This window comes from Metopolophium dirhodum, chromosome 5, assembly GCF_019925205.1.
Source record: "Metopolophium dirhodum isolate CAU chromosome 5, ASM1992520v1, whole genome shotgun sequence".
Taxonomy (NCBI): Eukaryota; Metazoa; Arthropoda; class Insecta; order Hemiptera; family Aphididae; genus Metopolophium; species Metopolophium dirhodum.
The window spans coordinates 35,869,919-35,890,982 of record NC_083564.1 but is presented as its reverse complement, the minus strand read 5'-3'; the positions used below and the strand labels follow the sequence as shown (position 1 = coordinate 35,890,982).

The 21,064-nt window shown below is 27.9% G+C and overlaps 3 protein-coding genes across 7 annotated transcripts; 2 read left to right on the top strand and 1 right to left on the bottom strand.

Moving 5' to 3' along the window:
- Positions 1–315: 315 nt before the first annotated feature.
- Positions 316–6,250, top strand: LOC132944483 (probable cysteine--tRNA ligase, mitochondrial). 3 transcript variants are annotated; one of them, XM_061013854.1, is made up of 13 exons: positions 316–438; positions 2,711–2,821; positions 2,921–3,143; positions 3,221–3,367; positions 3,469–3,617; positions 3,701–3,899; positions 4,017–4,150; positions 4,211–4,342; positions 4,465–4,598; positions 4,666–4,782; positions 4,854–4,952; positions 5,016–5,183; positions 5,260–6,250. In XM_061013854.1, exons 3-13 carry the CDS (start codon positions 2,956–2,958, stop codon positions 5,323–5,325), a joined length of 1,533 nt encoding a protein of 510 aa, XP_060869837.1. In that variant the 5' UTR covers positions 316–438; positions 2,711–2,821; positions 2,921–2,955; the 3' UTR covers positions 5,326–6,250. The 3 variants fall into 3 exon arrangements, with proteins under 3 accessions (XP_060869837.1, XP_060869836.1, XP_060869839.1); XM_061013853.1 differs by lacking the exon at positions 316–438 and adding an exon at positions 1,616–1,634; XM_061013856.1 differs by lacking the exons at positions 316–438; positions 2,711–2,821; positions 2,921–3,143 and having other exon boundaries at positions 3,270–3,403.
- A 143-nt stretch (positions 6,251–6,393) lies between these two features.
- Positions 6,394–12,243, bottom strand: LOC132944484 (transmembrane protein 39A). 2 transcript variants are annotated; one of them, XM_061013857.1, is made up of 10 exons: positions 11,764–12,243; positions 11,011–11,181; positions 10,169–10,308; positions 9,984–10,082; positions 9,814–9,914; positions 9,069–9,229; positions 7,799–7,896; positions 7,569–7,655; positions 7,392–7,512; positions 6,394–7,329 (listed from the first exon to the last, which is right to left on the bottom strand). In XM_061013857.1, the coding sequence occupies exons 1-10, from the start codon at positions 11,800–11,802 to the stop codon at positions 7,105–7,107; spliced, it is 1,242 nt and encodes a 413-aa protein (XP_060869840.1). In that variant the 5' UTR covers positions 11,803–12,243; the 3' UTR covers positions 6,394–7,104. The 2 variants fall into 2 exon arrangements, with proteins under 2 accessions (XP_060869840.1, XP_060869841.1); XM_061013858.1 differs by lacking the exon at positions 11,764–12,243 and adding an exon at positions 11,245–11,748.
- A 155-nt stretch (positions 12,244–12,398) lies between these two features.
- Positions 12,399–18,312, top strand: LOC132944482 (ATP-dependent RNA helicase SUV3 homolog, mitochondrial). 2 transcript variants are annotated; one of them, XM_061013851.1, is made up of 15 exons: positions 12,399–12,809; positions 12,961–13,187; positions 13,288–13,510; positions 14,264–14,432; positions 15,164–15,275; positions 15,377–15,546; positions 15,622–15,738; positions 15,800–15,957; positions 16,022–16,163; positions 16,242–16,400; positions 16,470–16,649; positions 16,778–16,926; positions 17,016–17,206; positions 17,262–17,380; positions 17,960–18,312. In XM_061013851.1, exons 1-15 carry the CDS (start codon positions 12,742–12,744, stop codon positions 18,074–18,076), a joined length of 2,301 nt encoding a protein of 766 aa, XP_060869834.1. In that variant the 5' UTR covers positions 12,399–12,741; the 3' UTR covers positions 18,077–18,312. The 2 variants fall into 2 exon arrangements, with proteins under 2 accessions (XP_060869834.1, XP_060869835.1); XM_061013852.1 differs by lacking the exon at positions 12,399–12,809 and having other exon boundaries at positions 13,052–13,187; positions 13,274–13,510.
- The last annotated feature ends 2,752 nt before the right edge of the window (positions 18,313–21,064 follow it).

The following is a 21,064-nucleotide window of genomic DNA, read 5'->3' as shown; positions in this document are numbered from 1 at the left end:
ATATCCATCGGTTAGGTTGTATCTAATTATAAACAATTTATGGCAAATGACAATAGCCTGAGACAAATAACGATTGCAATATGTACGCACATATTTCGTTCCATTCTAGTCATTAATAAGCTAGGTACTTATTTACACAAAATATGTCATTCATCTCAATACTTTTAGAGTACTCAATACTTTCCCTTGACGGAAATGCACTGCAACTACTCCGATACTAGACAGTATTATACGCTCGTAGGGCACGAGATTCATCGAAAGAATAAATATTTACGTAAGTTTTTATCTTCTATCCACTCTTTTGACACGATAGACCTAAAATATATATTTATTGTCAGGCAAGCTGACACATGACCACCAGACGTAGAGTAATTTTAAAAATGAAGTTGTATTAGGTGCACGAAATTGTGATATTATGAAAAATACATTAAATTCTAGGTAGGTACATACTATATTATCTACCACTGTTAATTATTGTTATAGTAGATTAATAGAATATTTTTTAAAATTTGATATAAGTTATTAGGCAATACCTATGGTATGTACCTACTTACGATCTTCCTTATAAAATATTAATAAATACAATAATGTTATTTAATTATATGATTTTTAGGTGTATGGTAGATACCACTTAAATAATTTTAAGTTCAATTAAATAATGTTAAACATTTGGGTTTTAAGAAAACACTGCAAACACACGATTTTTTTATGGTTTTTCCGGAATTTCTTCACATGTTCATATTTCATATTTTATACGGCGTTATTATTAGTTGGTTAAACTTCTATTTTACAATAGATCAATAGGTTATCTAAGACACATTTTCGTATTTAAATATCGGCAGTCGATTTATACGTATTGAAATTTAATTGCAAAAAAATATAACTTCACCCACACAGTGTCTAGGGGTGCCGGCTTCGAGAGAATACGTTAGAATGTCTATAAACTTTTGGACTAATTTGTATGGTTAAATTTGACATACGAACAACAACTGAAACAAACTGCTTCTGCGGTTGTTGCGGCACTGGCACATAGGTACTGATCAAGTTAAAGTTGTATAAGTTTTTTTTTTGAATTTGATAAATTATTAATTTTTTTAGCTAATGAGTTTTAAAAAAATATATAAATCTGATTTAGTGCAATACTTAACATGAAAATAGATATAAATAGGTACATAATATATTAAAATGTAACATTTTTTAAAATATAATAATGTTTCTAATTAGGTATTCTAGATAGTTTATTGATACCTAATATAAATAATAACCTATTATTTTTAAGTTTCTATCACAATATAAACCAATAGATTTAGTATAATTTACCTATATATAACCTTTTTTAAAAATCATACGATAATATTTTTGACATTCTTCCAACGGTTTAGAAAGCGACGGAGATAATGAATGAAAGTTATTATTGGGATTTCCGTTCAGTAATAAAAATAACACAATAATCAATACAAAATTAAAATATACAACTATACAAGTAAATAGGTTTGCCAGAAACAACTTCTTAATCTGAGGAATAAAATTTAATATTTTTGTATCATTACTCATAAGTAATTTATTCACAATAAATATATATAACAATTAGTTTATATTCCGAAGCTGTTATGCAGTACCAATATAAATAGTAGGTAAGTACGATGAGGTACCTAGATAATATATCATAATATTTAAACATTGTACAATACATTATTTATACATCAAATCTATAATTTCAATATCTTATTTATTAATTATTTTAAATAAAGCTTATAAAAATAATGTACCTAATATATATAATATTATAAAAATGTATAATTTTAATATTGGTTAGAGGTAGAAATGATGACTCAGGAGTTACAGGTGGCAAGACGACTTACATGAATGGGTACATGATAGCCGATAGGTAGAACAAACTGTTGCTCCAATTAGGACTTTCCAGTATTTTTCAGGAATCAACGAAGACTTATTTGTAAACTAAATCAATTGATCACAGATTTTTTACTAATTCTTAAACTAAGGAACCTACCTACCAAAAAACAAACCAAAATAATAAATAAAAAAAAACCTAATTTCGTATTTTTAAAAACAGTATCAATTAAACGGCTTTTCAAATTATTATGAAACGGAGACATTGGTCTTTACAAGTGTATATTAACATGATGTATTCGATTCCACTTACATAACCTAGCTCCATATACATTTAAAGACGTTAATGTTAATTTTGTTGCTCCCAAAACTATATCGTTTTATTTTTCCCATGAGTCATGACAGACAAAAAATAATAAAATAACTTAAATTAATGTTAAAACAAAATTATTACGGGTGTTTGATTTTTTAAAGGTGTTTAGGGGTGTTAGGGGTTCGGGTTAATTCGGGTGCAAGGCCCTGCTAGTTACAGATATTGTTAAAATATAATTAAATAATAAATGTTTAATGGAAATTTAATGAAAAATTATTTGCAAAGCATTTCAGACTTCAGTATTGCATGCTCGGGAATTCAATTTGAGTTTACATCACCCGGTTAGCAGATTGTCCGTGGTGGCAATGCGATAAATTATTAATTATTGTAGGTACCATAGACATATAAATAAATTTATTAATATGTCTATGGTAGGTGCATAATAATATTAGAAAGACTGAAATATTGTTGTTAATATATTCCTTATCAACAGTGGGACATGATTGTCTGATAATAAATTGATATTTGAAATCTGTATGTCTGTAGGTATATCTGTATGTATATAGAATTCTGTATGTCGAGCAGAGTCGAGGTTCAGTCTAGTATTCTACCACAGAATATATAAAATTTCATATATTCTGTGATTCTACTACTCTAGTGAGTTCATATTTCAATACTTCATAAAAATTTAAAATGTTTCAAACGGCTAATTAAAATCGAATATTTGAGGTTTATACTTTTATGGTTTTATTTTAGAATAATATTGGTCATACTCCTTGTATGTTTCGACTATGATCATGCGTAATCTCGGTGTTCTCGGTAGTTTGCTGACCAATCGTTCGTTTTATACGAACAGATCAAATGTGTTGGTGTACAATCGTAAAACCAAGACTAAAGAACCATTGAAATGTAACAAGCTTCTGACATGGTATGTGTGTGGTCCCACGGTATATGATTCAATGCATATTGGACACGCAAGGTCAGTTTTTTTTTATTTTGGTACCTAAATATCATTTAAAGGATTTAAGAAACAATGTTTATACATATTTGTTCTAGCTGTTACGTTAAGTTTGACATTATCAGAAGAGTTTTGGAGAACTATTTTCAGTTGTCTGTATTTCAAGTAATGAACATCACTAATTTGGACGATAAAATTATTTCAAAAGCACGTGCCTTAAACATAGACCCACTTCAATTAGCAAGGTTTGGATGATGGATAATTCAAACATATTATACTATGTAGACAATATTTATCTATTTTTGTCTATAAAATAATTATTGCATCAATTATTTAATATTTTTAGGAACTACGAAGTAGAATTTATTGAAGATATAAATTTGTTAAACATAAAAGAACCAGAAATTATAGCAAGAGTAACTGATTTTATTCCTCAAGTCATAAATTTTATTCAAAACCTATTCGATAAAGATCTAGTCTATTCTGCAGACGATGGTAAGTTTTGAAAATAATTAAAAATTATTTTGGTTAAAAATGTTAAAAAAGCCTTTTAGGTTTAATAGTTTCAATGTAAAAAGGTTCATTGTTCTTTGATACAACAAAGTATAAAAGATATGGAAAAATGGTTAAAGTGCCTGAAGTTGTACCCCATATGTTCAAAAAAAGTAACTTAGATTTTGCATTGTGGAAAGCAACAAAACCAGGTGAACCTTCATGGGATTCATCTTGGGGACCTGGAAGACCAGGATGGCACATTGAATGTTCTGCTGTTGCTAGGTATCTACTTTTTTTAAATGTACTTTATATGTATTTAATAATTATTATGTAAATATATTATGGAATTCTAAATTATTTTTTTAAATAATTGTATCTGATTTTATTAAATATTTACAGTCATTATTTCGGATCCAGTGTTGACATACATTCTGGAGGAATAGATTTGCTATTCCCACATCATGAAAATGAAGAAGCTCAATGCTGTGCATATCATAATGTCGATGATTGGGTCAAACATTGGATATATACAGGTTCTTATTTAATTATTTGCTTTCCCTCATTATACAATAATAAAAGATTATGTTTTTCAGGGCACTTACATGTAGGAGATAATATTAAAATGTCAAAATCGTTAATGAACACCATCAGTGTTAAAGAACTACTCAATTCATATACCGCTAATCAATTTCGAACGCTATGTTTATTATCAAATTTCAAAAATGGTAAATTAAATTCTCATATTAGTTTTCAAAACGTTTACCTATTTTGAGAATTTGAAGTGAAATATCTAGAAAAAGCATAACAATTTGATTTTTATTATATTTTACCTATGTAAATATTTTAGATTTGGAATTTAATGATAGTACAATGGATGTAGCCTGTGGAGTGTTAAAAAAATTGGATTCTTTCATCGCTAATTGTTATGCTCATTTAAATACTTACAACAGTAAGCATATTCCTGATATCACATTACTAAAAGTAAGAAAATTATATAACTAAAATAAAACAAATCTTTCCTCACTTAAATTTAACATTTTTATTTCAGAAAATAAATGACATTGAAAATGATATATTAATCAATTTAGCAGATAATTTTAATACATCGAAAGCTTTAAATTTACTTATTGAGCTTATTAGCATATTCAATAAATTACTTACAGTGGTAATGTTTAACTTTTTTTCATATTGTTTTAAATTTAATTTTATTACTAAAAAGAGTATGATTTAATTTAGGACTTTCATTTTAATTGTTCAAAATTGGAAGTGATTCAGGCATTGAATTTAGTAGTTAAAACATTGGAGTCATTTGGAATTGATTTATCTAGATCAAAGGTAATGGTTTCAAAAAAAAAAAAAAAATTAATAATAGTTTTTTTTTAAAAATTATATTTTTAGTTCAAGTCTGATGCTGAAAACAGTTTAGTTATTGATATTACAGTAAATTTTAGAACAAAACTTAGACAGTTAGCATTACAATCAAAGTCTGAGATTAGCAAACAAGAAATATTTGAACTTTGCGATTCTTTAAGGGATGAGCTTTCTTTAGCCAATATTAGTGTACAAGTAAATGGATATAATAAATATGATAAACTATATTTAATTAAATTATATTTTACAATTGTTTTACTTAATATTTTAGGACTCTAAGATATCATCAATATGGAGGCATGAAAAAGTAACTAAAATACAAGCCAAAGAAAATTAAATTCAGGACTGATTAATTTTCTGTTTGCCAAAAGTAATTATTAAATTGGTCATTTTGTAGTTTATAGTATATTGTCTACTTTTATTTTTAAATCTTATACATTATCAGTGAAATAGGGATACTTAAGGTACTTTAACAAAAATATGGTATATAAAACTGTTAGTAACAATATAACTGATATTTGTATAACCTAATCTACAAAGAACTCCTTTTTTTAAAATGTTTGATCTCAATTTTAACATTGCTATTTATCATTGATTTAATTTTACATCAATACAAACCACCATTCTGCACCGCATTGTGGCTCAACAACCGAGCTCTATACATATTTTTAGGTTGCAAAGTATTTGGAATTTGAATAAGAGTTGTATTTTATTCTTTGAAAATTCAAATACTTACAAAACAACAGATCGTCATTAAAATTTTGCTCAGAATCTAGGAGGCCTTTTGTATAATAAAAATAACCACCTACATACTAGGTCATTAATAAAGAAAAACAATATAGTATGCTCATCAGTTTTTATTGTATGAAATATAATTATTGAAATACTATATGTGTCTATCTTGTTCAGTATCTAATATAAATACAAAAGATTTAGAATCTTAATTGGATTTAGTGCTAAATCATTGAAGTTAGTTTACATAAATTACAAACATTGAAAAAAAACAAAATGTGAAATGACAATTAATCCAAGGTAGTAAGGCATGTAAAAAGTTTTAAAAAATATGTACAATATATCATTAATTTTATTTACATTGTAATTACTGATTAAGTACTTATTCATTCATACAAACTTTTTGACTAGAATTGTAAACAAAGTAAAAATTAAAAAAAAAGATAATAAAAAAAAAAATAAAAATAAAAATAATAATAAAAATTGAGGAACTTTCTATCATCACTATTAAAATAATTTTTGAAAAAAAATGTAGGAAAATAACAATAATTATTGTTGCTAAAAATATTCACAAATTGAGCAAAACAAAATTATTTGCTTTAAAAACTACATAATAAGATATTAAGAGGATGTCACACCTGCATGTGTTGTCTCCGTTTTACACACATACGACATAGACAAAACACGTTTACTCAATCTGAGTAGAACTCACTCAATTTTAGTTTTAGAGTAAAAATAACTGTTATAAAATTGAATTGTGGCAATATTTCTGAGGGTAAATCATTGCGTTTTTTTCATAATAATTAAAATAACGTTAATTATATCAGTTAGAAATAGAAAAAATTTCAACATTTTTAAAATAACTATAACTAAATTTTAAAAAAAAAACGCAAAGAGTTGCCTTTAGAAATATTGTCACAATTTAATTTTATAATAGGAATTTTTATTTTAGAACCAGAATTGAGCAAGTTCTACTCAGACTGCGTAAAACACGTTTTGTCTATGTCGTCCGTGTGTAAGACGGAGACAAAAAATGCGGGTGCGACAACCCTTTAATAACATTCAAATCTTATATTATAATTTAATTTAAATCTAGAAAAGTTTATTAGTTTTGCATAACACAGTTATTTAACATATCTATAGTCAATTCCACGAGAGAATAATCAGTCCGCCGAACGATTCTCGTCAGGGCTGGGCATCTCCCACCAACTTCTCTGTGCTAACGTGATCACGTGGTTCTCAACGAACCAATTGAATCATTTGTGATGTGCGAAAAGTGATTATTCTCCCGTGGAATTGACTATACATTCAACCAATTAATAATAAAAAAAAAGAGGTAAAGTCTGCCATTAAGGTTTGTTTCAATTCAGAAAATGTTAATTGTCTATTGAGTTTTTTCTTTTAACAATTTGTATATCTTGGCAGTCATACGGTAATTAAATAAAGTCTTACACAGTGTAACATAATTTAATAGCATTACAAATGAAAGGTAAAATATATGATGCCATTGAAAACTGATGACCAGTGCTATAATCAACACTATCATAAATGATACTTGCATAGAAGCCAATGTAAAAAATATTGTTTCTGAAGGATTACTGAAAATTCTCTAAAGATAAAAAAAATAGATTGACAAAAACTTATTACAGCCCAAAATGTATGTATACTTACATAAAAAACTTTATCAGCATTTTTTCCTGGTTCAGCTACATTTGATACTCCTTCGGCTTTATACAAACATTGATTATGTCGAACTAATGATCCTTGTTGCCATACCACTTCTTCTGACCATCTGAAATATTCCATTAGTTAACAACCAACATAAGAACAAATAATATTGATACATACAAATGTATGGGCAAGTGAGGACGATCTAATTTTACTCTCTTCCAACGACCCAAGTGCATAGCTGCTTTATGTAAGTGATCAAAATACCTATGCATATTAAAATTAAAAATAATTAAAACTTTTGTAAAAGTTATTTTTATATATTATTTTTAAATCTATACATAATAATGTATTATATTTTAAAAAAAAGTATTAAAATTTGTATTTTATTAGTATATATAATTCCTTACTTAACAGGATAATAATGAATACATAGCATCATGCCCATAGTCATCATTACAAAAGGAAAATGCATTAACACCCAATGTTCTTCATAAACCACATAAGTCTAAAATATAATTATATATATAAAATTAAATAAAAAATTATTTAACTGAATAAAATAAAAGGGAAAAATTATCAAAACAATGAAACAAATTCTAAAATTAGGTATTTGTTAGTATGTGATCTACCAAGACGATTATCTATATTATGTATGGGCAACAAACGTGTACCAATCTATCAACAGGTAAGATACATTTTTTTAAATTTTTCAAGTAATGTACAAAAAGTGTATTGCTAAAAATATTTTAAAAATTAAATATAATTTTATGACATTTTAAATAGTTTTGACATACTGCTGTTATAGGTATTTTTTTTTAAACTTATATTTTGTTTGACTGACCTTGACATTGTTAAATGTAATTCTGTATTATTTTATATTTGTATTACTAATTTATTAATTAAATAATTATTAACATAATTTTATGATTTTTAATTTGACTGCTTTTAAATGAATTATCGGTCTCGTTGGTCACTTACTAAATTAATACCCAATATGGTAGGCCACGCGGTCCGGTAGGTCACATACTAAACGAATACCCAAAATTGTTTTTATAGAAAATTAATAGCACAAAATTTGAAACAACGTATTTTACTCATATTGATATAAAACGAAAAAATGATCAGTAAGTAACAGTTAATATTTAATTCAAAATAAGACTTTTTCATGTAACAAATTTTGTTATTGTTAGAGAAAATCAATATGATTTTATTAGAATTGTTAGTCAATTTCTGGTACATCCCACTTTTCCAGATTGTCCTGGAGTCCAGTCCAATAGAACAATAAATCAGTATGGCTAAATTTAAATAATAAATAGCAAGTTTATTCTTCAATATTGGTTGGATAATTTTCCCCTAAAATAATACCTATTATGTATATAGTAAAACACAATATACTGATTTTTATAAGAAGTGGATTAGTGGTGTTTCTATAGTTGTTAATATAGTGAAATATCTATTCACAAAATACAGACACCTCTTGACAGTGTAAAATCTCTTTATAATAGACAATATTAAATTATAAAAACTCTTACAGTCCAACTAAGAGGTCCTTGTATGGTTTATATTCCCAATAGTGGACACATATTTTTCAATGTCCATTACATAGAGATTCATACATGAAAAATCAGAAAATTATGAAGTACTATGTGTTTAATTAAAAACAATAAAATAACATACTTGTACAAATACTAGTGGTAAAAAGCATGCATAATATGCTGAGAAAAAAGAAGAAAACAGTATTTGGGTTAGCCTATTATTAAAATCATCTCTCATATTTTCCACTTCTGATCGAATTATTTTTGGGTTTGATGTACATATATGCATATTTGTATATTGAACTGAAAATGTTAGAAGTTATGATAAATAAGTAGTAAAAAATTATAGCAATGTTATATGATTATAAAACAGTTATTGTTAAAGGGTTGCCATTTGTACTAAATAATGAAGCATTGATATCTAGGTCTCTCAACAAAATGTTCCCAAGTGTCCAGATCTAAGATGGTAAAAAATGTTGGTGGCCAAATAAAATTACTATTTCATGGCCAATTATACTTAATGCCATTGATTGAATAAATATTTTGGCTGTCATATAGTATGAGGTCTACCGGCAAATGCACGTAAAAGTATGCGGTCTACCGGCGATTAACAAATATTGTATGCGGTTAGCCGGCTAAAAATTATATACACCCTATAGTAGATGGCAACAGCCGGTAGAACACGTTTGCCGGTAAGCCGCATATTATATTATGACAGCCAACATTAAATGTTAAAATAAAATAAAATTTTTATAATCATGTTTTAGTTTTTTTTATTCACCTTTTACATAATAGCAACCCTAGTCAATGAAAAAAAATTAATGTTTTATAAACTGTTAATTTAAAGCCAAAAAGTATAAATGTTAATAATAATTTTAAAAACTTACTTAATGATTTGCCATTGATAATTATTTCTTTTTCACTAATACACATCATATCGAAAAATGGGCATGCTTTGAAACCATAATAGCATAAATAACCAATTATCCTAAAATAAACCAATAGTTAGTTACATAAAGAAAACACTTATTTATATAGAAATAAATTATTGACTTACGGCATAAACAAGTAAATTATTATTAAATAATCATACTTTATGTAGAGATCGAATGCCAATAGGGCTAATAAAAGAAACAGTGTGACTGAAACAAATAATCTGAAAATATTTATGGTAAATAAAATTTATTTAAATGTACGTAATAAAAAATATATTTCACATATGAAATAAAAGAAAAAACTTACCTAATGAACAGTCTTATAAATTTCCAATAATTTTGAGGACATAACATGTGGAAAACCCATGTTATTAAGCAATATATAAATCTTCGACAATGCATAGCTAGTATAAATATAACCACTTGATAATCAATTAAATGTATTTTCTGAAAACAAATAATAAAATAAATGTTGATTATTATAAAATCATAAGATTGAATAATGTGATATTAATTTTAAATTATTTATCCACTCTGCTAAACAAATTTAGTAATATTATTCTATAGACTCCATATTTTAGTTATTATTAATATGACCGACTTAGAAAAATACTTAACATACCTTTTAATTAGGTCATTATAGTTTATAATTAATTAAAAATGATTAGAAATTCATAAGTATAATACATAACTTTGATACTCATAATATTGCATTCATATTGAATAGTCACAAATATCTTTATATTATAATACATTACTACTTTATTATCTGAAAAAATCATTTAATTATTTTTTTTTCATAATCTTTTGTAAATTATATGATCTTAAACATTGATTTGTATAAATAAAATTTAGCATTTATCAAGAATAAAATAAATTATTAACAGCAGTTAAATTAATTTCTTCTTTCAATATTGGTTTTTATTTAATTGTTATTTGTTATATTAAAAAAAAAGTTAAGTTTTGAATTATATTAGTTCTTTTATTATAATATAAATTATTAATGCCAAAATAAAATAATATGCATTTACATTTTTTAAATTTTTAACATACCTAACAATCTGATAATATTTAATTTAGAATTGTCGCATAGAAATATTATCTAGAAAACAAATGTAATGAAAATATTATATTAGTATAATATCTTACCCATAAAGTATAATTTGAATTTGGTAACCACCAAACTGATTTATAAATGTTCAAATATTGCAAATAAGTGGAGAACGAAGCAAAAACCACCATTAACCCTTCAAATGTTATATTGCCATCATTATACATGCGCGGGGATGTGACTCGTGGTAATGTGTCATCAGATTTCATCTAGTACAATAAAACATTAATTATAATATACAAGGTATGTAACAATCTTGAAAATATATATACTGGTCAGATCTCTGCTGCAACTCAGTTGTACATTATATTGGTAGGTACTCTCGTCAGGTTGCATAATCAATTACAATATGTGTCACATAAATTTAATATGCATATGGGCATAATAATTTAATGAATAAATAGTAAGCTAACGGTCCCTTAAAAATGATTTAGAGGCCCATTTAATTTTATTAAAACATTATATTATTAACCAATTGTTTATGCAACCTTGCATTAGATTAGTCAATCAAAGTCAATGACATGGATGACATATCTAATTTTTCTAATCTACCTGTTTATATTATGAAATATGAAAATAATTTATAATTGTTTTCAAAAAACGTAAGTAGGTACTTGGGTATAAACACCACTTAATTTTGATAAATGTACACAGGTTATTTCGTCAACGGTTGAGATATATTTGAAAAATACTTATACACCATTAAAATAGTTCATTCTGATTTTGTTCAAAAGAATACAGAAATTACATGTATTTAAGTACACTAATTTGTTAAAATCCAACAGACTTACTTTTTTTAAACAGTCTGCCAAAAAATTAAAAAACTCCATTGTTTTACTTTTGTAAGCAAAACAAATATTGTTTCCTTAGTTTAAACTTTAAAATATTAGAAAAAAAAGTCAATAACTCATTCTTTGATGTTTTTTCGTGTTCCATAGAACGTTAATATAAAGAGAGTTTCGATTAGTAGATTGGAGTGGTTTTAATGTGGTATATAATATTAGACATCATGCATTTTCGTGACAGTATACAATTGGAACAATTTGTTAGCGTTTCTTAAACATCTTAAATAATAAATGCGCGATAGTTTTGAAATAGTAAAGGTTTCATTGTTCATAGTGCTTCATAGTGAAATCACTGAACACATAAATTTACTACCTATTGAAGTAATGAAGTATGGAAGTACGGAACTACAAAAACTGTCAACTACAGTATAAATGTATAATGTATAATAATAGTCAATACAATAATACTACGGTGCACCATACACGTGATAATAAATAATAATACTGATAAATCAATAAATCGTGGTATAGACCATGAACCACGGCTATAGATGGTTAGCCGTGATAGCATAGAACAATTTAGATAGGTACATAAATATGTAAATATATAATTATTTTAATTTCAAAATTGTAATAAATATATTATCTGTATAATCTGTGGTAACATGTGGTATAGTATAAAGTATAAACCATGAATGTTGGGGATAAAAAAAATTATCCGGTGATAAGAAGGCACATTTTGAAATATGCACGACGAACTACTAAGTTCATAGTTTCATAGTTTCATACTAACTACTATAGTGAGTACTAAGTAGTTGTATGTAATATGTATCCAATCGATTTGACTTTTAAACTGATACACTGGCGTCAATTAAAAAAACTGAATAAATTTTAATTATACTGACTTGTTCGTTGTAAAATTAACGACTGGCCAGCCGACAGTCACAACTCATTTTAGGTATAAGAATAGTTCAATTTCAAAGAATGAATATTTTTACTACTTTATGTGCCAATAAGTACCGACATTATAGTACACTAATAAAATATCACAGGTATTCCGGAAGTTATTGTTAATTATTGTTTTAAAATGTTATTTAATATATTTTGTTATTTAGTGTTTACCTAATGTAATTTAATGATAATATCTCATCTTTAGACTATTTGTATTTCAGTTTGTATTGATCGGTAATTTTTAATTTATAGATATGGCAGACCAAAATTTACTTCTGTAGTCATGCAGAAAAGATTTAAAAAAGATGATAATTTGTCTACTCTATTTGTCCCAGTACCTGTAAAACCAAATCCAGATGATATAAATGTTGGTGTTGAACTTACTGGTAGACTGAATAAAGGCGATCTTTTAAAAGTACTAAACAGATTTTACCAGAAGCCTGAAATCAAACAGTTGGCTTTAGAAAATGGATTAGATAGTATGATATTTTTTACAAATCTTACCAAACCATAGACATAATATAATCTTTATATTTCTATGGACCAAACCCAATTTACATTATAGTTATTATGTTTTAGATTATTTGCAGCACCAAGCGTACATAAGTTTTAGAAGATATTGTCTTGAAGCCAATACATTGCCTGTTGATCTTCATGTAGTTATTAGTGATATTTTACAAGGAGCTGGACATGTAGATGATATACTTCCATATTTCTTGAGACATGCAAAACAAATGTTTCCTCATCTTGAGTGTATGGATGATTTAAAGAAAATAAGCGATCTTCGATCACCTGCCAATTGGTTTGCTTATTTTATTTTAATAGATTATACTTTCTTTAAATACATTATAACTTAACATTATAAATTACAATAATATATTACTATACTTTAAATGTTTAAAGTATAATTGTCTTAAACCTAGCTTGCTTCTAAGAAACAGTCTTTTAAAAATACTTCAAATTCATATAGAACTGTGTTATTAATACTCTCTTAGAAGATATTATAATCCTAATAAAAATTACTTCAATATTTCAAATAATTTCTATAACGTTAAACCATAAAATAGGGAAAATTAAGTTTTAAATATTGAATAACACATGTCGATTGCCGGAGAGGTTTTCAAATATATTTAGATTACTTATTATATTTAAATACTAAACAAGAGTGTTGGTTAGGCTTCACATTTCAATTTCTTAACATTTTTTAAATTTATTTACGATGTTTACTAAATTATTGGTACTGATTATGTTACATTCTTCAAATATGTATACACATCATTAAGGAATGGATGCATAATTTTTTCAAGCAGCAAAAATACAAAATCTAATAAAAACCCATTAAATAAATAGATAAATCTGATAATTACTACACGCTCAACTGTGTTTATCAAGTAGTAAGTAATTATTGATTAGATCCACATTAATATGTTAACACGACAATTACTTTGCTATTAATACAACACATATTTTATGTCCAACTGGACATTATTCTAAATCCTAAAGTATATTTCTAAAGTGTTTAAAATGTTAGGTATATTATGATAATTTTGTATAGGTATCCAGAGGCAAGAGCTATTAATCGCAAAATTATATTCCATGCCGGTCCAACAAATAGTGGAAAAACATATCATGCTTTAGAAAAATACTTGTCATCCAATTCAGGAGTGTATTGTGGTCCTTTAAAACTTTTAGCAACTGAGGTGTATCGTAAATCAAATGAAAGAGTAAGATTACAATAAGATAAAATATTTTGATTTCATTTTATAGTTGAACTTTTCATAATTTTCACTTTGATCTAGAATATAAAAAAAAATTGTAATAAACTATTTTATAAAACAATGCATAACCTAAAATATGTATACGGTGTTCCATATAAGTTTCTACACTCATTATTTCGAAAAGTTTCACCTTTTTTGAAAATTTTTGTTTTACATATTACGATGTCATTTCTGAAAACAAATTATATATTTTAAATTTTAACTTTTTTGAATGACATTCACACAATATATTTTTAATTTCACATTCCTAAGCAGAATATTTTAGTCTATAAGCATCAAATTTCGGAGAAGTAGTTCATTAGTTATAAGCATTTAAGCGGAGTAGAGTGGTTAGGGGTACCCCTCAAAATGTTATCCACTACTCTGCTCATTAAAACTTTAAAAGTTTATAAGTTATACGTTATAACTAATAAACTACTTGCCCGAATTTGATTTTTATAGATTATAATTTTTAGAATAATATTCTGCTTTGGAATATGAAATAAAAAATGTATGGTATTATTCAAAAAAGTATAAAACTTAAAAATAAAAATGATAAAAAATAGTAAAAATACATGTTATTTTCAAAAATGTTGTTTTTAAATAACATCAAATTATACAAAAAAATTAAAGTTTTTGAAATAGGTAATAATAATAATATTTATATTTTTTCTAATATATAATTTTAAATATCCTAGGGTACACCTTGTGATTTGGTTACTGGAGAGGAAAGAAAATTTGCCGATGAAAAAAATGAAGCTTCAAAACATGTGTCTTGCACTGTTGAAATGGCAAATGTAAACACACCATGTAAGTTAACTATGAATTCTTTTTGTGTTATTTTTTTTTCAAAAAAAAAACAAATAAATAATGATAGCTATAAGCTACTAATGTGTTTTTCTATGTTTCAGATGATATCGCAGTAATTGATGAAATTCAAATGATGAAGGATCCTAGTCGTGGTTGGGCTTGGACAAGAGCTTTGCTTGGTTTAGTGGCCAATGAAATTCATATTTGTGGTGAAGAAGGTGCAGTTGATTTGGTTAAAGGTTTAATGATAACCACTGGTGAAGATGTTCAGGTATTGTATTAAAAATAATAATTTTCTTTTTTATTTAGTTTTGTTTAGCTTATGTTAATCTTGATTTGTTGTAAGGTTTGTAGGTATAAACGCCTTACTGAATTAACTGTCGAAAATTCAGCAGTTTGCACTTTGGACAATATTGTGCCAGGTGATTGTATTGTTTGCTTCAGTAAAAATGATGTGTACACGGTAATGAAATATATTTGAGTATGACTGAGAGATTTACTATTAAAAATATATATTAATTTAGGTAAGTCGAGGGATAGAATCTAGAGGTATTGAAGTAGCAGTTATATATGGTGGTCTGCCGCCTAATACAAAATTGGCTCAAGCGCAAAAGTTTAATGACCCTAAAAATTCTTGTAGTGTTCTAGTTGCTACTGATGCTATTGGAATGGGATTAAACTTGTAAGTTGTAAAATTATTTTTTGTACAATTATCAGTTACTGAAACAAAAGTTTTATATTTTTAGGAGTATTAGAAGAGTTATATTTTATTCATTAATAAAACCAACTTTAAATGAAAAGGGAGAAAAGGAAATGGATACTATTTCAGTGTCACAAGCACTCCAAATCGCCGGACGAGCCGGACGCTATGGAACACAATACGAAAAAGTGATTAAATAATTTCATAAATATTATTCATTATTTATCAACTTTTTTATAATTCAAAAACATTTTGTATTGTCTAAGGGTTGTGTAACAACATTTAAGCCTCAAGACTTACCTACCTTAAGGAATATATTATCAGAAAAACCAGAACCTATACTTAAGGCAGGACTTCATCCAACTGCTGATCAGATAGAATTATACGCATACCATTTGCCAAATTCCACATTATCCAATCTTGTGGTTAGTGGAATAAAATTATAATTTATATACATTCATTAATTTATTTTATAATTTATTTTTTGGTATTAGGATATATTTATTTCATTATCAACAGTCGACGACTCATTGTATTTCATGTGCAAAATAGAAGATTTTAAATTTCTTGCTGATATGATACAGCATGTACCATTACCACTAAGAGCAAGATACGTTTTTTGTTGTGCCCCCATTAACAGAAAAATGCCATTTGTTTGCACCATGTTTCTTAAGGTATATACTATGATTAAAATAAGCAATTGCTGGGTAATAATGTCTATTATATAATGAATGATAACTAATTTTAATTTGAGTTAAAAATGTAGATATTTAATATAAGTTAACACATTTATTTTTAACAGTATGCAAGGCAATATAGTAAAAATGAATCTATTACGTTTGATTGGTTATGCAAACATATCGGATGGCCTTTCACTATTCCAAAAACGATTATTGACTTGGTACATTTAGAAGCAGTGTTTGATGTTCTGGATTTATACTTATGGTTTAGGTTTGTATTATTTTTTAATTTGACTTATTGAAAAAAAAAATCATTATTTTACTGTAGTAGTTATATATAGTACACAATTTTTGTTATAGTTATAGGTTTTCTGATCTATTTCTTGAAGCAAATTTAGTGAGAGACATGCAATCAGAATTAGATGATATTATTGAACAAGGCGTGGTTCAAATTACTAGGTTGTTAAAAAATTCTGAATCATCTAGTCCAAGTAGTGATTCAATTGAGGAAGATTTCAATGTTGCAAGACATAAACATAACTATTTAAGAGGTATATCTTAAAATCATTACAATGTATTAATAATTGTTTAATTAAATGTCTTTAGGTTCAGACCAAAGAAACTTCAATAAAAATATAGGAAAGGGAAGGCTAACGGAAAGACTTTTAGCTCAAGGATTATTGACACCTAATATGCTAGATGAGTTACAAAAAGAATGGGATAAAGTAAGTAGGAAAATATTTTGGTATTTGTTTAGTGTGATCATAATTTGTCTTGTCTAAAAAGGTTTGAGAATTACTTATGCCTATCGGATAAAATCATAAAAAGCTTATTTCACAAAATAATTAAATAAACAATACTTTTATAAAATATAAATATTTAATAGTAAAATAACATTTGAATAAAACTTTTTTGATATTATAGTATTTATAATATAGTTATAATTTATGAATGAATAATGATAGTGGTTAATGTTTTGATGGTGATAATTTTATTGCTAAAATTTTGAATCAGATAATAAAATATTTATTTTTATCATACAAAAACATAATATTAATATTCTACATCTTTGATTTTCATGAAAGTGGGATAAAATCAGTATAATCCCACATTTTTTTTCATGGTATCGAAGACCGCAGGAGGAACTTCTGTTGGCATTATTTACCCTAGTATAATCCCACTTATTTTGGTTTATTTGGTCACACTAAAATTTTGTTTGGAGTGGTAGGATATAAAAAGTAATACTGTTTTGAATGTTGTTTTTGAACATAAATTAATAATAATTAAAAATAATATATTTTTAGAGTAAAAATAAACATGAAGATCATATAGAAAGTGATGGTGATAATGATGATGACCCTCCCCCTCAACCTAATCATCCAAATAATAAAAGATCCAGGAGAAGGAGAAGAAAATATTAGATAATAATATGTAGTATTATATTGTTTTATTTTGTTATACATATTATATAACAGAGACCACAGTTATATTATATTTATTTATTATGTGATAGTAATATTATAATATATTTTGTATTTTTTTAAAATCATGAAAATATAGAATCGTATTTAATTGTTCAAATTATAAATTATCAATGGAATGCAGAAATAAAAAAAAAATTGAATTATTGTAAAATAAATAAATAAATTTAATGCAAGACTTCAAGTTTATATTTTTCTTATATTTACGATTATTAAAACAGTCTTTAGTAATTGCTGCTCAAATTTAATTTTATTGGATACAAATGTAATTATTTTATGAGGTTCTAAAAAGGGTGTTTATGGCTTGGAAACAGGTGTGATAGTTTTCAAGCAGAAATGTAAGGGTCAGGAGGTGGGCTAATTCATAAAATAACCACATATAGGTACATTTTTGAATCTTAAGTGTAGTGTCTCATGCAGTACAAGTACCAAAGTAGAAAGGTAAAATCCACTCAAAAATAATGAACTAAAGTATATATTATATATATTATATTACTTATATAGTAAGTATATAAGTATATTACACCTATCTTATGTTGTACTAGCTGATCCTGCACGACAAGACATGTTGCCGGTGACAAATTAAACAAAGGATTAAATAATGATAGTAGATTTGTGGATTTATTCTGTCTTAATCCTCGTTAAATATATACACCACGATATATTATGTATTTTTAACAGTAATTTGGATAGTTTTGACCAAATATAAAATCCACGTCTACAATGATATTATGCAATATTATAATTTTTTTTTTTTTTTTTTATTTATTTTTATTTGCACAATCTGTATAAAAATAAAATTACAATAAGCACAATGGAGGGGTAATACAATTATAGGGCATTGGTCATGGTTGGCTTGAAGAAGAAGCTATTCATTAATAGCACTTCATAACGGGATGGTGGACTAGTCGACTAGTAGGTCACGGCACCAGCTACGCTTTAAACGTCGGCCAGGGTCGCCCGGGATTGTTCGGGAGGATAGGTTTTGGATGAGAGGGTTTCGGTGATTTGAGAGTTTAAGGTGGAAACGTTTATATAGGGTTTTGGCAACATTTTTTACTGTCGGAATGAGGAGGTCCCTGTGGAGGGTAGCGTTTGTAACATAAAAAGGGGCTTTAGTTATCTGCCTAAGGCATTTGGATTGGAATGTTTGGATTCGATTTATATTGGAGTCTTTGGCTGAACCCCAGAGTTGGATTCCATAAGACCAGATAGGTTTGAGGAGTACTTTGTACATGAGGATTTTATTGTGTAGTGAGAGATGTTTGGATGATAGGAGGAGGCGAAGTTGTCTTTGACGATTATTTAGTACAAGTCGAACAAGTATGTGGGTAGCCCACGTGAGTCGACGATCTAGGCATAAGCCTAGGTAACGGACATTTTGAGCGGTCGGGAGAGGTTTGTTGTTAAGTGTGATAGGGGGGCAGCTTATTGATCTGAGAGTGAATGTGCAGTGGATGGATTTGGATTCATTGAGTTTGAGCCCCCATTCTTTGTACCATGTCGAGAGGATGTCAAGGTGGGTTTGGATTCTGCTGGACGCCTCGTGAGGGTCATAGTGAAGAGCCAAGATGACTTTATCATCGGCGAAGTCACCGGTGGTGGTGAGGTTGGTAGTGGGTTGGTCTGATGTGTACAGGTTGAATAAAAGAGGTGCCGCTACAGCTCCTTGCGGTACTCCAGCTCTAATTGATGATATGTCAGATAGGGCTGATCCATATCGTACAGAGAAGTGCCTGTGTTCTAGATAGGACTTGAAGATTAAGTAGAAGCTGGGAGGAAATATTGATTTTAATTTGAAGAGGAGGCTGAGATGCCAAACCTTGTCAAACGCTTGTGCTACGTCTAAGAAGACGCCTGTGCAGATTAGTTTCTTTTCAAGGGAATATGAAATTTTGTCAACTATACGATGAACCTGGTGTATGGTGGAGTGGTTATTACGAAAACCGAATTGATTGTCTGGGAGGTTTCTGTTAATGATTGGGAGTAGGCGTTTAAGTGTGAGTTTTTCAAATACTTTGGAGAAGAAAGGTAGAAGGCTTATTGGTCTGTATGAGCTGGGAGAGTCAGCGGGTTTCCCGGGTTTGAGTATCATAATTATGATCGAGAATTTCCAGAGTAGAGGAAAGTATGAGAGTCTGAGCATGGAGTTGTAAATGTGCGTGAGTGATAAGATGGCTTTTCTGGGAAGTTGGGAGGCGACTTCTGATGTAATGAGGTCGTAACCTGGGGTTTTATGACGCGCAGATTTATTGATTATAAATTCGACTTCACTGGGTCTGATATGTTTTGGCGGAAGGGTCATAGGTAGTGGACTGGATAGGAAGTGGTCGACTTCAACTATTTTGTTACGGGGTATGATGTCAATATGTGGCTGGAACGTTGTGTGTAGGTGATGACGAAAAACATTAGCTTTTTCTGAGTCAGTGATAAGCCATGTGCCGTCAGGGTTTCTCAGAGGGGGTACTGGTGGTTGAGAGCGGAGAATTTTTCTGGTGTTTTGCCAAAGAGAATTGTCGGTGGTGGAAAGGGATGCGAGATGGTTTGTTAAGTTGTCGGATTTGATTTTAGCTAGGATTCTTTTGAGTTTATTGGTGAGGTGATTAAATAGTCGTTTGTTAGAGGGATATTTAGTTCTTTGCCAAACAGCGCGTGCTTTTCTTTTTTCCGAAATTAGAGTTTTGAAAAAATGTGGAAGATCAGAGGTGGGTTTGTTGAGTGGGTTAGGAATAGTGGAGGAGGACCAAGCTGCTTGTTGAATTGATGTTGTGAGGGTGTGAACAGCGTCGTCTATGTCTTGAGTTGATTTTAGTCTAGTTTTGAGATCTATACGGTTAACGAGTTGGGATCTGAAGGCTTCCCAGTCCATACGACCTTGAGTGAGACTAGGTTTGTTCGGCTTTTTAGAGGCAGCGGTGTCTATTGTGA

Bases quoted from the DNA above. Each gene is read 5' to 3' on its own strand.
- LOC132944483 (XM_061013854.1), top strand. From the start codon at position 2,956: ATGATCATGCGTAATCTCGGTGTTCTCGGTAGTTTGCTGACCAATCGT. The intron at 3,368-3,468 runs GTTTGGATGATG...TAATATTTTTAG, and splicing joins GACCCACTTCAATTAGCAAG to GAACTACGAAGTAGAATTTA. The intron at 5,184-5,259 runs GTAAATGGATAT...TTAATATTTTAG, and splicing joins TAGCCAATATTAGTGTACAA to GACTCTAAGATATCATCAAT.
- LOC132944484 (XM_061013857.1), bottom strand. From the start codon at position 11,802: ATGGAGTTTTTTAATTTTTTGGCAGACTGTTTAAAAAAA. The intron at 11,182-11,763 runs GTAAGTCTGTTG...TTATTGTACTAG, and splicing joins TGGCAGACTGTTTAAAAAAA to ATGAAATCTGATGACACATT. The intron at 7,513-7,568 runs GTATGTATCAAT...GGAATATTTCAG, and splicing joins CCTCACTTGCCCATACATTT to ATGGTCAGAAGAAGTGGTAT.
- LOC132944482 (XM_061013851.1), top strand. From the start codon at position 12,742: ATGAATATTTTTACTACTTTATGTGCCAATAAGTACCGACATTATAGT. The intron at 16,164-16,241 runs GTGATTAAATAA...GTATTGTCTAAG, and splicing joins ATGGAACACAATACGAAAAA to GGTTGTGTAACAACATTTAA. The intron at 16,401-16,469 runs GTTAGTGGAATA...TTTTGGTATTAG, and splicing joins CCACATTATCCAATCTTGTG to GATATATTTATTTCATTATC.